At 34.2% G+C, this 14,602-nt stretch overlaps 1 protein-coding gene across 11 annotated transcripts in view; it reads left to right on the top strand.

Annotated features, from left to right (window-relative positions):
- Nucleotides 1-14,602, top strand: part of MYO9A (myosin IXA) — a 268,571-nt gene that overhangs the window by 42,587 nt on the left and 211,382 nt on the right. For 10 of the 11 annotated variants that reach the window (XM_033851933.2, XM_033851934.2, XM_033851932.2 and 7 more), the window contains exons 2-4: nt 4,217-5,130; nt 10,759-10,853; nt 13,367-13,429. In XM_033851933.2, coding sequence (XP_033707824.1) covers nt 4,291-5,130; nt 10,759-10,853; nt 13,367-13,429 — 998 coding nt within the window. In that variant the 5' untranslated portion in view covers nt 4,217-4,290. The remainder of the gene's footprint in view (nt 1-4,216; nt 5,131-10,758; nt 10,854-13,366; nt 13,430-14,602) is intronic. The other variant, XM_033851931.2, reaches the window with a different exon arrangement.

Here is a 14,602-nt window from a genome sequence, read left to right as displayed (position 1 = left end):
GATTAATGGTATTGTGGCTTTGTTTAAAAAAAGTAGTAAATAGTGGGTTCTTAGTAAATGCTGGTATGAAAAACAAAAGTCTTCCATCAAAAAGTTCACCTCTAAAGCTAAGTTCTCAAACAAATTAAGTCATCTAATGCTGAGAAACATAAGAAATAAAATCAACAATCAGAAGAGCAGTTCACGCTGATGACATTAAAATATGAGTCTGAAAAATATCAGATTATATATTATTTAGGATTTTCAAGGAGGTAAGTAAGTGAGTAGTATCTCTAAAAACTATATGACATACAGAGTGGAGTAAGTCAGAAAGAGAAAAACAAATACCGTATGCTAACACATATATATGGAATCTAAGGAAAAAAAAAAAGTCATGAAGAACCTAGGGGTAAGACAGGAATAAGGACATAGACCTGCTAGAGAATGGACTTGAGGATATGGGGAGGGGGAAGGGTAAGCTGTGACAAAGTGAGAGAGAGGCATGGACATATATACACTACCAAACGTAAAATAGGTAGCGAGTGGGAAGCAGCTGCATAGCACAGGGAGATCGGCTCGGTGGTTTGTCACCACCTAGAGGGGTGGGATGGGGAGGGTGGGAGGGAGATGCAAGAGGGAAGAGATATGGGAACATATGTATATGTATAACTGATTCACTTTGTTGTAAAGCAGAAACTAACACACCATTGTAAAGCAATTATACGCCAATAAAGATGTTAAGAAAAACCCAACATTGTATGAAAATGACAGAAACCTTAGAAGTGAAAACAGTGTGATTAAAGATAACACATGGTGTTCATGAATGGGAAGTCAGCAGGATGTCAGTCTTTTCCAGTATTAATCTGTAAAATCATTGCAATGTCCATCAAAACACCAAAAGGTTTTTTATTGTAGTTGATATGCTGATCTTAAAATTTTTATAGAACATAACCGAAGTAACATTAAAGAGGAACAAATTGAGGTGGTATGCCCTCCAGATATCAAAACTTATAATAGAGCAGTAATAGGTAAGACAGGCTTATTGATGGATAAATAGACTAGTGGAAAACAATACAGAGCCCAGAACAGATTGATACTTATCTGGAATTTTCCACATGACAGAGGTGGCATTATAAGTCAGTGGGGAAAGATTAGACTCTTCAGTGATGCTGGTTCATTTGCTAATCTGAATTGACTTGAAAATAATTACAAGCCCTATCTCACAGCATACATGAAAATAAGTTCTGTATGCGTTAAAAGACCTACGTAAGAAAAGCAAAATTTAGGCCTTTTAGAAGAAAAGATAATAACTTTATATCCTTAGGATAAAGGAGGATTTTAAAAAACGATACCGGGAGATAATAGTATGTAGGTTTTAGAGCCAGACTGCCTGCTTCAAATCTCAACTTTATTACATTTGGTCAAGTTCTATAAAATTTCTGTGTTTTCTCATTTGTAAAATGAGGATGATGATGATAAAAACAACCCTGAGGGAGGAATTGTGAGGATTAAATAATCCATGTGCAATGCTTAGAAAAATGACTAGTACAGATAAGCACATAAGAGTTAACTGCAATTGTTGTTAATGTTGCTTCTTAAAAAAGAAATAACCTGTAAAATATTGATAAATTTATTAAAAATAAAACTTCTCTACAACAAAAGGCAACATGAACAAAATAGAAAGATAAGCTACAGAATGGTAGGAGATATTTGTCACTCATTCAGCTGAAATTGATTAATATCCAGGATATATGAAAAATCATTCAAATTAATAAGGAAAAGACAAGTCAAAAGGGGAAAATGAATAAACAATCATAGCCCCAATGGCAAATGATAGGATAAGTGTTGCCCCTCCTTACTAGTCACGAAGGAAATACAAATTGAAGTAATGAAATACCTTTTTATATTTCTTATATTGGCACAAACTCAAGTCTGACAATACTGACTTTTGGTAAGGAGTCAGAGAAACATGAGCTCTTCCTACACCGGCTGTGAAATAGTCAGTTGGTACAACTGCTTTGGAGAGCATTTTGTTAATATCTAGTAAAGTTGAAGGTTTTGCTTAAAACCCAGCAATTTCACTCTTAGGTCTACAGTCCAGAGAAATTCTAGCAAAGGTACATGAAGAGACATGTATGAGAATTGCAGCATTGCTTTAATAGTGTAATACTGGAAACATTTTAAGCGTTCAATGGAAGGATTTAGTGTAGTAGATTGATAAATTGTGGTTTAATTAATAGTAGATAGATAAATTGTAGTATAAGCATACAATGGGAGTTTTTGAAAAATAGACTTTATTTTTTAGGACAGTGTTAGGTTTACAGCAAAATTGAGTGGAAAGTAGAGAGATTTCCCGTACATCCCCTGCCTGCCCCCACATATGCATAGCCTCACCCATTATCAGCATCTCCCACTAGAGTGGTACATTTGTTCCAATTAATGAGCCAACATACCATGTCATATTGCTTGGCAATTAATGAACGTTACATGTATCAGCATTTATAAATAGGAAAGACAATGTTAAGTTACAGTGAGATGCAGACTATTTGGTATAGCAATTTTTTTAAAGCTTAAAAATTGGAAACAATACTATCTATAATTTATGGGGACCCACATATGTAGTAAAAATATAAAAGCATGTATGGGAATAATACCAACCTCAGGATAATGGTTACCTCTGCAGAGCAAAGGAAGGAGCGTTAATTATCCCTCTAATATTTTGTTTGTTTATAAAATAATCTGGAGTGATTACATCAGTTTTCAAACGGTGAATTTGGGTAGTAGATTTATGACTGGTTTTTATATGTTCTATAGTATTCTCTGCTTTTGAAAGATCATCTAGGAAAAAGGTAAACAGAGTATCTTCATTAGAGAGGACTTTGACAAAAGTAGTGTAGTAGTCTGAGAGAAGCAACTGAAGGTATTTTTCTTTTTTAAAAAAATAACAGCATCTATATGTTAAAGGATGCAATAAGTGAAAAAGGAAAGATGGATAGCATATGGGAGCTGTTTTTTTTTTTTTTTCGGTACGCAGGCCTCTCACTGTTGGGGCCCCTCCCGCTGTGGAGCACAGGCTCCGGACGCGCAGGCTCAGCGACCATGGCTCACGGGCCCAGCCGCTCCGCGGCATGTGGGATCATCCCAGACCGGGGCCCGAACCCGTGTCCCCTGCATCGGCAGGCGGACTCTCAACCACTGTGCCACCAGGGAAGCCCTGGGAGCTGTTTTTTGATGGGGCAAGATACTGATGGAGATGCTAAGAAATGGGAAGGATCTGGAACATTTTCTCTGTAGACAGAAATGGAAGAACAGAGATGAGATAAAAATAGGAATACATTTTGAGTTGGAGAAGTCATTTAAAAGAAATCACTGTTTTCTCAGTTAGATATAAAAGTTGAAATCATTCTTTCAGAGGTGTGATATATGTGGGGTTTGAGAAAATTGGAGGGTATGCAGAATACTTGTAAGAAATGAAATAAAGTTAGATAAAAAGGCAGCATTGAAGGAAAAGGGAAGGTTGAATAAAATTTGTAATGGTGCCTAGTTGTATAATTTTGTCAGCTTTGTTCGGCAAGCCAGGGGCAGGATCAATTTTGTTGCTCCCTTTACATCTTCACCTTAAGAGAGGCAGAGTCCAGAAGTCCTTGAAAATATGTCTGTTCTATAGCAGGTTTCTCTCATTGTTTTCTTGGTTATAACTTCATCTAGTTTAATTTCTGTTTATCTGATCTCATCTTCTTACTGTTTTTAATTTCACAAATTTTTGCTCTATTGATGCACTCTTTCTCGGTTTTGCTTTAACCTTAAGAGCTTTTGGGTGTGGGGTGATAAAATTTGTGTGACTGTTCTGTCCATCTTAAGCCAGTCTTCAGTGAGGCTCTTTTCATATATAAGGAAAGAACTTGATTCTATTCCCAGGTACCTTAGAAACATTCAAGATAGTAGAGGACAAATTAATTTTTATTTTTACTCTTTGGGTTTGGAATTATTAATATAACAAAAGACTGAAAAAATTTTGGCTGTTTTGGGAAGTGTACAGATTTGGACAATAGTATGAAATATTATGTGATCTCAACGAGACTGTCTTTAAGAACGGTTCTTATACTAAGAGAAGAGTTAGGATTTTTTGTCCTAAAAGGTGTAATCAACTTGATTGTTAAGCCTCCTTTTTTTGAGCTTCAGAAAGCAGTGACTGTGTAATGTGACTCCTTAATGTTTCACATCTTTTATGTTGCAGCAGTTCTTTTGCCACGAAAATGATTTGTGCAGTCTTGAACACATACTATCCATGCTGATGGGACAGGATCCAATATGAATATAAATGATGGAGGAAGACGACGCTTTGAGGATAATGAACATACATTACGTATATATCCTGGGACAATTTCAGAAGGGACAATCTACTGTCCAATTCCTGCCAGAAAAAACTCCACAGCTGCTGAGGTGATTGACTCTCTTATAAACAGACTTCATCTTGACAAAACAAAATGTTACGTTCTAGCAGAGGTAAAAGAATTTGGTGGAGAAGAATGGATACTCAATCCAACAGACTGTCCAGTTCAGCGAATGATGTTGTGGCCCCGAATGGCTCTGGAAAATCGCCTGAGTGGAGAGGACTACCGTTTTCTTCTGAGAGAAAAAAACCTTGATGGATCAATCCATTATGGTAGTCTTCAGTCATGGCTACGGGTAACAGAAGAACGTCGCAGGATGATGGAACGGGGTTTTCTTCCACAGCCTCAACAAAAAGACTTTGATGATTTATGTAGCTTACCTGATTTGAATGAGAAAACTCTCTTAGAAAACCTACGAAATCGCTTTAAGCATGAAAAAATTTACACCTATGTTGGCAGTATTCTAATAGCTATTAACCCATTCAAGTTTCTTCCTATTTATAACCCCAAATATGTCAAAATGTATGATAACCACCAGTTGGGAAAACTTGAGCCTCACATTTATGCTGTGGCTGATGTAGCTTATCATGCCATGCTTCAGCGCAAAAGGAATCAGTGCATCGTGATTTCAGGAGAGAGTGGTTCTGGGAAGACTCAAAGCACAAACTTTCTTATTCATCACCTTACTGCCCTCAGTCAGAAAGGATTTGCCAGTGGAGTGGAACAAATTATTCTTGGAGCTGGACCAGTACTTGAGGTAAGTGTGTAGAAATACTTTTCTTACTCTTAAATATATCTTTAAAAAAATTAAAATTTGTTAGATGTGAGAAAATGAAATGAAACTAAATAGAAGTATAGACATCATTTTTAGTTACCAAGGAAAACTGGAAGATAGGAAACCAAAAAAAGGCAGTGTGGAAGATTGAAAGGTGTGACAGTGGCAATATTTTTTTCAAAGGATGTCTTTGGGCCATTTCAAAGGATGCAAAGGAAAGTTGATTGGAGTCAGATATATCCCCCTGTAAAGGGAGATAGCAGGGGCAGGACTCCTGTCTGTATTGGATTGTGGAAATAGGTAGTTGGGGAATATAGTCTTGTCAATATATTTTTATCTTTGCAGCCTTAAAATCTGTGCCTAAGATTGAAATTCTAAGGGTTCATTTTTGAAAATGCAGAGAATATGGGAAAAATTTTTTAGTTCTGTGTTTTAGAAGTAATACCATCAAGGGTAGAAAGGAAAGAGAACACACTATTTTTGTTTTAGAGCTGAAAGGAAAGGTAATATTACTTGTTTTTTGAAAGAGATTTTTGTGAGGTATAATTGCACATATTTAAAGTGTACAATTGGATAAATTTGACATATGTATTGATATATACCCATGAAACCACCACCACAGTCAAGATACTGAACATATCCATTATCCCTAAAGTGTTCTCATATACCTTTGTAATGCCTCTTTCTCACCTTTTCTAGCCCACTCATCTATAAGAAACCACTTACGTGCTTTCTGTCACTGTAGGTTAGTCTGTACATTCTATAATTTTATATAAATGGAATCATGTAGTATGTACTGTTTTATGTTTGACTTCTCTTACTTGGTTTAATTATTTTGTGTGTGTGTCAATAATTGATTCCTTTTGCTAAGACAGTATTCCATTGTATGGATATACCACACTTTGTTTATTCATTCATCTTTTGATGGACATATACGTTGTTTCCAGTTTTTGGCTATAACAGAGAAAGTATTCAAGTTTTTGTGTGGACATATGCTGTCTTTTCTTTTGGGTAAATAGCTAGGAGTGGAATGACTGGGTCATATGATAGGTATCTGTTTAACTTTTTAAGAAACTGCCAAACTTATGTATAAATTTTACATACTATTTTATATTCCCACCAAACAGTATATACAGTTTCAGTTATTCCATATCTCTGCTAACCCTTGATATAGTCATTCTTTCTAATTTTAGCCATTCAAATAGGTATACAATGGTATCTCATGATTTTAATTTGCATTCTATAATAACTAATGTTGTGAGCACCTTTTCATGTGTTTACTTGCGACCTATATATGTTCCTTGGTGAAATGTCTGTCAAAATCTATTGCCCAACTTGTTATTGTTGTGTTTTGAGAGTTCTTTGTGTATGCTGGGTGCAGATCCTTTATCAGACATGTTTTGAAAATATATATACATTTTTCCCAGGTTTAACCCTCTCCTTTTTAAAATTTAAATTTTTAAATTTTTTTACTGAAGTATAGTTGATTTACAATGTTGTGTTAGTTTCGGATGTACAGCAAAGTGATTCAGTTATACATATACATACATATTCTTTTTCACATTCTTTTCCATGTGGTTTATTACAGGATATTAAATATAGTTTCCTGTACTATACAGTAGGACCTTGTTGTTTATCTATTTTATATATAGTATATAGTTTATATCTGCTAATCCCAAAGTCCTAATTTATCCCTCTTCCACTCCCTTTCCCCTTTGGTAACCATAAATTTGTTTTCTATGTCTGTGAGTCTGTTTCTTAGCAGTCAGAAACTTCCAAAAAAAAAAAAAAATTGCCCAGGACCAGATGACTTCACTGATGAATTCTACTAAACATTTAAAGAAGAATTAACACAAATCCTTCAAAACTTCTTCCAAGAAATAGAACAGGAGGGAGGAACACTTTCTAATTTTATAAGGCCCAAAATATTTCACTGATACCAAAATTAAACAAAGACACCACAACAAAAGAAAATTACAGACTGATATACCTTGAAACACAAACATTCTTAAAGAAATACTGGCAAACTTAATTCAGCAAAATATAAAAAGAAGTATACACCATGGTAAAGTAGGATTTATATTAAGGAATGAAAGTTTGGTTAAACAATACAAAAATAAATGTATTATACAATATGAATAGACTAAAGGACAAAAGCCACACCATCATCAGAATAGATACAGAAAAAGCATTTGATAAAAACAACACCCTTTCATGATTAAAAAAACAAAACAAATAAACAAAACTACACTCTCAACAAACTAGGAATAGGAAGGAACTTTCTCAATCTGATTAAAAACACCTATTAAAAATTATAAGTTAACAACATACTTAATGGTGAAAGACTGAAAGCTTTCTCCCTTTGATCAGAAAGAAGACACAGATGTCTGCTCTCACCATTTCTTTTTTTTTTTAAATATTTATTTTATTTGGGTGCACTGGGTCTTAGTTGCCGCTCGCAGGCTCCTTAGTTGTGGCTCGCCGACTCCTTAGTTGTAGCTCTCTGACTCTTTGGTTGTGGCATGTGGGCTACTTAGTTGTGGCATGTGGACTTCTTAGTTGTGGCACGTGGACTCCTTAGTTGCGGCAGGAGGGCTCCTTAATACTCCTTAGTTGCAGCTCGCCAGTTCCTTAGTTGTGGCATGTGAACTCTTAGTTGCGACATGCATGTGGGATCTAGTTCCCTGACCAGGGATCGAACCTGGGCACCCTTCGTTGGTAGCATGGGAGTCTTAACCACTGCATCACCATTTTTTTTTTTCCTTTTTTTCTCTTTCTCGCTCTCTTTTTTGGTACTGAAATATAGTTGATTTCTAATGTTGTGTTAGTTTCTCGTGTACAACAGAGTGATTCACTTATACATATATATACATATTCTTTTTCATATTCTTTTCCATCATAGGTTATTACAAGATATGTATATAGTTAGTTCCCTGTGCTATACAATAGGTCCTTGTTGTTTATTTATTTTATATGTAGTAGCGTGTATCTGCTAATCTCAAATTCCAAATTTATCCCTCTCCCACCCCCTTTCCTCTTTGGTAACCACAAATTTGTTCTCTGTGCCTGTGAGTCTGTTTCTGTTTTGTAAGTAAGTTTATTTGTGTCATATTTTAGATTCTACATATAAGTGGTATCACATGATATTGCTATCTTTCTCTTTCTGACTTCACTTAGTATGATAATCTCTAGGTCCATCCATGTTGTTGCAGATGGCATTATTTCATTCTTTTTTATGGCCGAGTAGTATTCCATTGTGTATATATACCACATCTTTATCCATTCTTCTGTCCATGGACATTTAGGTTGTTTCCATGTCTTGGCTATTTTAAGTGGTGCCACTATGAATATAAGGGTGCATGTATCTTTTCGAATTATTTTCTCCAGACATATGCCCAGGAGTGGGATCGGTGGATCACGTGGCAACTCTGTTTTTTAGGGTTTTTTTTAACAAACACACCTGTGGGAAAAGGTTGTTCTCAGTGAGTGATCTTCAAGTCAGGTCACAGAAAGATAGCCCTTTGAATGAGGTTTTCTAGGAAAATGCCAAATAGGTCAAATTGTGAGTTATCTGTGGGACAAGGCTTTAACTCTAACCCTAGTCTGATCTTTCCAGTGGCTTCTAGGCTAGACTGCTTTTTCTAAAAAAAACCCTGTAATCGTAGGGTGTCAGTTTTCTCTTCAGTGTGGAGCTAGGGAGAGGGAATTGGTAATCAGGTAAGTTAAAATGACACCAATACCTGCTTTTCTTACCGAGATCCAGCTGTTTTCCTTGATTAAATGTTCTTCTACAAAGGATTATTCCAAGCCCTTGTTAATTTCTAGAATAATCAAAAAGTTGATGTTACTTTTGACAAATAACAATTTTTGTTAGTCTTATTTGTTTTATGAAGGGGAGAGGAATTTCAGAGATCTTTACCATTTTCTCTGATCTCATTCTCAGTAATCTTTTCAAGAGGTCTAAGTAATAAAATGTATTTTATATAGTTACTCATGTGGTTACTATTTCTACTGTTCTCTATTCCTTACGTTGATCCATATTTGAACATGATAGCATTTTCCTTCTGCATGAAGGACTTCCTTAGTTCTTTTAGTGTGGGTTCACTTAATGATGAATATTTTCAGATTTGTATATCTGAAATTGTGTTTTATTTGCCTTTATTTTTTAATGATTTACTTTAAAAAGTAGATATTAAACTTAAAAGAAATAACTTTACAGTAAAATTCTATGAATTGTAAACATATTAATTTGTGTAACCATTTATGGGTGTAGGTACAGAGTGGTTCCACTACCCCATGAAACTCCCTCATGCTATTCCTTATCTTCATACCCTCTGCCCTCCCATACTCCCATAACTTGTGGGAACTACTTGTTTATTCTTCATTGCTGGTTGTTGTTTTTTTATTTTCAAAGTGTCATATAAATGGAATCATACAGTATGTAGTGTTTGGAGACTGGCTTCTTTTATTCAGCATTATGTCTTGAAGATTTCATTTAAGTTGTTGAATATGTGAGTTCAACAGTGGGTTCTTTTAAATTTAAATTTTATTGAGATATAACATGAAATAAAATATAGCCATTTAAAATGTATGGTTTAGTGAATTTTGATAAATGCATATACCCTGTAACCACCATCATACAATCAAGCATAGAATATTTTCATTACCCCTTGTGTCCCTTTGTAGACATTTCCCACCCCCATCCCCATTCCCAGACAGCTTCTAATCTGCTTCTTGTTACTCTTGTTTTGACTTTTCTAGAATTTCATATTACAATATGTACTCTTGTGTATGGTTTCTTCCACTTAGCATAATGTTTAATATTTGTCAGTGTTGATGTCTGTACCAGTAGTTCCTTCTTTATTGCTAGGTAATATTTCATTGCATGGTGTATACTTTTGGTTATAACTTAGGAAACATATATTTTTCATTCTTTCTAAAATAGTACTGTCATTTTGTTTTAAGTAGATATAATAAAGCGTAGTACATTATGTAATGAAACTTATTTCCTTTATACTGTTCTAGAATTTTAATTCTTTTGATGTAATTATTCTTTTCCTAGCCCATTGCTATTTCAGTTAAGCAAGTTTTAAAAAATACATATGTATAAATATATCAAGAATATTTGCTGGCTCTGGAATGTGAAAATGAAATCTGATTTGTAATGAGCAATACATTTTTTTTTTTTTTTTTTTTTTTTTTGCGGGGCCTCTCACTGCTGTGGCCTCTCCCGTTGCGGAGCACAGGCTCCAGACGCGCGGGCTCAGCGGCCATGGCTCATGGGCCCAGCCGCTCCGCGGCATGTGGGATCCTCCCAGACCAGGGCACAAACCCGCATCCCCTGCATTGGCAGGTGGACTCTCAACCGCTGCGCCACCAGGGAAGCCCAGCAATAAATTTTTAAAATTAAGATTTATTTTACTGAATAGTGTAAAATGCTGTCTACTTGGTTTCATTTCAAATGTTAGTTGCTTTCTTTTACTTTACCTGAACTATGAAAGTGAATTGCTTTTCTACTATCTCTTTAACATTATTTTATCTTTGAGCTGATTTAAGCAGGATTTTCCATTTTTAAAAAATAAAATTAATGAGAACTCTTTATTTTGACAGGCCTTTGGAAATGCAAAGACAGCTCATAATAACAATTCAAGTCGTTTTGGCAAGTTTATTCAAGTAAATTACCAAGAAACAGGCACTGTACTTGGGTAAGTAGCAGTAGCAGACTTTGGAGCGTGTTTATATTTTTGCCATTGCCCCTTCATAAACCATAGGTTGTTCATTTGCTTTTTAATGAGAATAGTGACATTAGTGTTTATATTAAATTTTTTTCTTCTCAATTATTTCTTTCTTTTGGAAAAGTTCAAACCTGAGAAAAGTTCTAAGAATAGTGTAACCCCCATATACCCTTAACTTAGATTTATAAATTTTTAACAATTATATGCATTTGCTTTATCTTTCTATATTATTTCTACATTCATTTTTAAAATAATGTTTTTGAGTAAGTTGGGCAGGTAACTTGACCCCCTAATTACTGTATTTCCTAAAGCAACCACAATGACATTTTCCTACTTAATACTATTTTTTTAAAAATATCTTTATTGGAGTATAATTGCTTTACAATGTTGTGTTAGTTTCTGCTGTACAACAAACTGAATCAGCTATATGTATACATATATCCCCATATCCCCTCCCTCTTGAGCCCTAATACTATTTTATACTTAAGATATTTAATTTTGTCATAATAATAATTCTTATTATACAGTCTGTGATCAGAGTCCTCTGGTTGTGCCAGCAATATTCTTTATAACTTTTAAAAAATTAATAGACTATTTTTAGAACAGTTTTAGGTTTATGACAAAAATGAATAGAAAGTACAGAGAGTTCCCATATACCTCTTCACCCTGTCCCCCAGTTTCCCCTCTTAATAATATCTTGCATTAGTGTGTTCCATTTGTGTTGTACCTTGAATGGGCTTTGACAGATGTATAAAGGTATGTATTCACCCTGACAGTATTATATGGAATAGTTTCACTGCCCTAAAAATCCCTGTGCTCCACCTGTTCATCCCTTCCCACCCACTAACCTTTGGCAACCACTGACCTTTTCACTCTTAATAGGTTTGCATTTTCCAGAATGTCACATGGTTGGAATTATATAGTATATAGCCTTTACAGATTGGATTCTTTGCTCCTTAGCAATAGGTATTGAAGGATCTTTCATGTCTTTCATGGCTTGGTTTTATTGGACTAATAAATTTTTGGGTAATTGACATCTTTATGCTTTTTAGAAGTGTTTTTAGTTTCTTTATGTTTCTTGTTGAGTTTATTCCTAAGTATCTTATTTTATTTTTAATGTTGTTATTAAAGTGTGATTTTTCTCTTGCATTATATCTTCTAAAATTGCACATTATTTGTATATGTGAAGGCTACTGATTTTTATATCTTGTTATCTTACTGAATTATTTTATTGTTTATATTAGTTTTACTGTTGTTTCTCTTAACATTTCTAGGTGTATTATCATATCTGCATAAATAAATACTTAAAATTTTTTTCCTGTTCCTTATATCTCTGATTATTTTCTATCTTGTCTGATTACATACTCCTATACTGTGATAATATTGTTTTAGACCTTTGTGTGAATGCCTTTAATTTTCTTCACTAAGTAAAATACTGGCTTTAGGACATTTTATTGTGTTAATGAATTAAACATTGATTTTAATTTTCTTTGAGTGTTTTTGTCAGTAATGGCTATTGTATTTTATCAAAGGCCTTTTTGGCATCTATGGAAATTAGCTTGATCTTCATTTTGGGATCTATTAATTTTATTGTTATTTTGCATTCCTGGGGAAAAGATATCTGACTTGGTCAATACAAAGACACAAACACCCACAGACGTACACACACAGACATGTTTATACACATACATATGTAAACTGGTTGTTGTGTTCTGCTTGCTAGTTTTTATTTATGATTTTTGTATCCATATTAATAAGTGCTATGTACTCACCCTCTATGTGAGTTCTTCCTTACGTCCTTTTTCCTTCTTGGATTGAATCTTATGTGTCTCTCTTGGTACATCCATAATATTCTGGTCATTGCTGTAAAATAAACCCTATCAACTCAGCATGATAGCTGCTAGTTTACCTGTTTTCTCCACTAGTTTGTAAGCCCCTTGAGGACAGGTAGTGTATCACTTATTTCTGTATTTGAACAGTGCTTAGCACAGTGCCCAGTTAATTAATACTTACTGAGTAAATTGGTAAATAATAAACTTACCAGAATTTATTCCAGAATGTGGCAACAGCATGGATATATAAAAAAAGTATATCTTTGAGCCTTATTTAGTAGTCTGGTCAAACTATAATATCTGAAAGGATGTCCAGTGGTATTGAGCCTAGAAAGAATGTAAGGTCTTTGTCACGGGAGGGTCTTATGTGCCATGTTTTGAACTTCTGACTTTATTTTGCTTTATTGAAAGAAAAAAAAAGACTTAGGAGTTTATGAACTTAATGTGGATGACACTAACAGTGTCCATAACACAATTATAGTGGTAAATGTACTCTGGAAGGCAGCTGTGCTCACCACTACACCACCAACACCAGTGCTACATGTACTCTGGATAGTATTCTTTATACTTTTGCATCTTCTCTGATAAAATATTTGTCTACTTTATATTAAGCTTTATTATTTATATCAATCAATTTTATTTTTCTTCTAGTGCCTATGTTGAAAAGTATCTACTGGAGAAGTCTAGACTCGTTTATCAAGAGCATAATGAACGGTACATATTTTAATTTGTGTAATTAGATCGAATTAACATTTGTATCATGTAGATTGACTTTTCAGATCTTTGTATATTATGACCTTTAACTCAGTTTATACCATGTATAACTTTATATATAATTGCTATTTCTCTCATGGGCAGAATACTGTACTTTTTAAGAAGCTGCTAGGAGGTCTTTTTTTTAATGGGTATATAGAAATGTTGTCCTTTCTAAATTCTAGGCAAACTATCAGAACAGGAAAATAGTGGTATCTCAGGTGGTATCGTTTTGTGAGCGTTTTGCCTTTGGACCTTTTGTCATGTCTTGATGTTCTTTCTCTAATTTGAGAAAAGTTTTTAATAAAGCTCTTAATTTCATTGTAATCTTTGAGGTATATGGAATTTCAGAGATGACATATATGTAACTTTCTTTAGATGAGGAAGCCAAATACCAGAGAGGTAAATGATTTGCTTCATGTTATAATGAGACAAAATGAAGAGCCAGAGTTTGAAGTTAAACAAACCTATATTCAAATATTGGATATGCTTTTGGCATATCACCTAACTTTATATACTTATATGCTTCTTATATACTTTTTCTCATTTTGCAGATGGAAAACTATCCTAAAGTTGTTTAGAGGATTAAATGAAATAACGTTTATAAAATGCTCAGTGTAGTCCTTATATATAATAAAATTTCATTAAACATTATCATAATTAATTACCTGTAAGCTTAGGACTAGAACTCAGACTTTTCTGTTAATTTTTTTGTGGCTAGCTGATGAGGAAATCTGAATTAGAGATGTTTCAGAATGAAGGGAAGAGAGTTTGGGGAAGAGAATAGCCTCCTAAAGACTTGTAGAGCTAACAGATACGGCTATTAGAAGGTTATTAGTAACTTTTTCTAACACATTTTAATAGAGTGGTAGTGATATAAGCCTGGTTTCCTTGGTTTTGAAGAATCAATGGCAGGAGAAGATCCAGAGCTTATATAAACTGATTCTCTGTTATCTTGCTAGATTTGATTTGTAGATGTATGTATAGTACTTATTACACGTTGCTGGATTTGGTTTGCTAGTATTTTTCTTTTAACATTTTTATTGGAGTATAATTGCTTTACAATGGTGTGTTAGCTTCTGCTATATAACAAAGTGAATCAGTTATACATATACATATATCCCCATATCTCTT

The sequence above is a fragment of the Tursiops truncatus genome, chromosome 2, assembly GCF_011762595.2.
Source record: "Tursiops truncatus isolate mTurTru1 chromosome 2, mTurTru1.mat.Y, whole genome shotgun sequence".
Classification (NCBI taxonomy): Eukaryota; Metazoa; Chordata; class Mammalia; order Artiodactyla; family Delphinidae; genus Tursiops; species Tursiops truncatus.
Note: the sequence above shows the minus strand (reverse complement) of the source record. Positions and strands in the feature narration are given on the sequence as shown.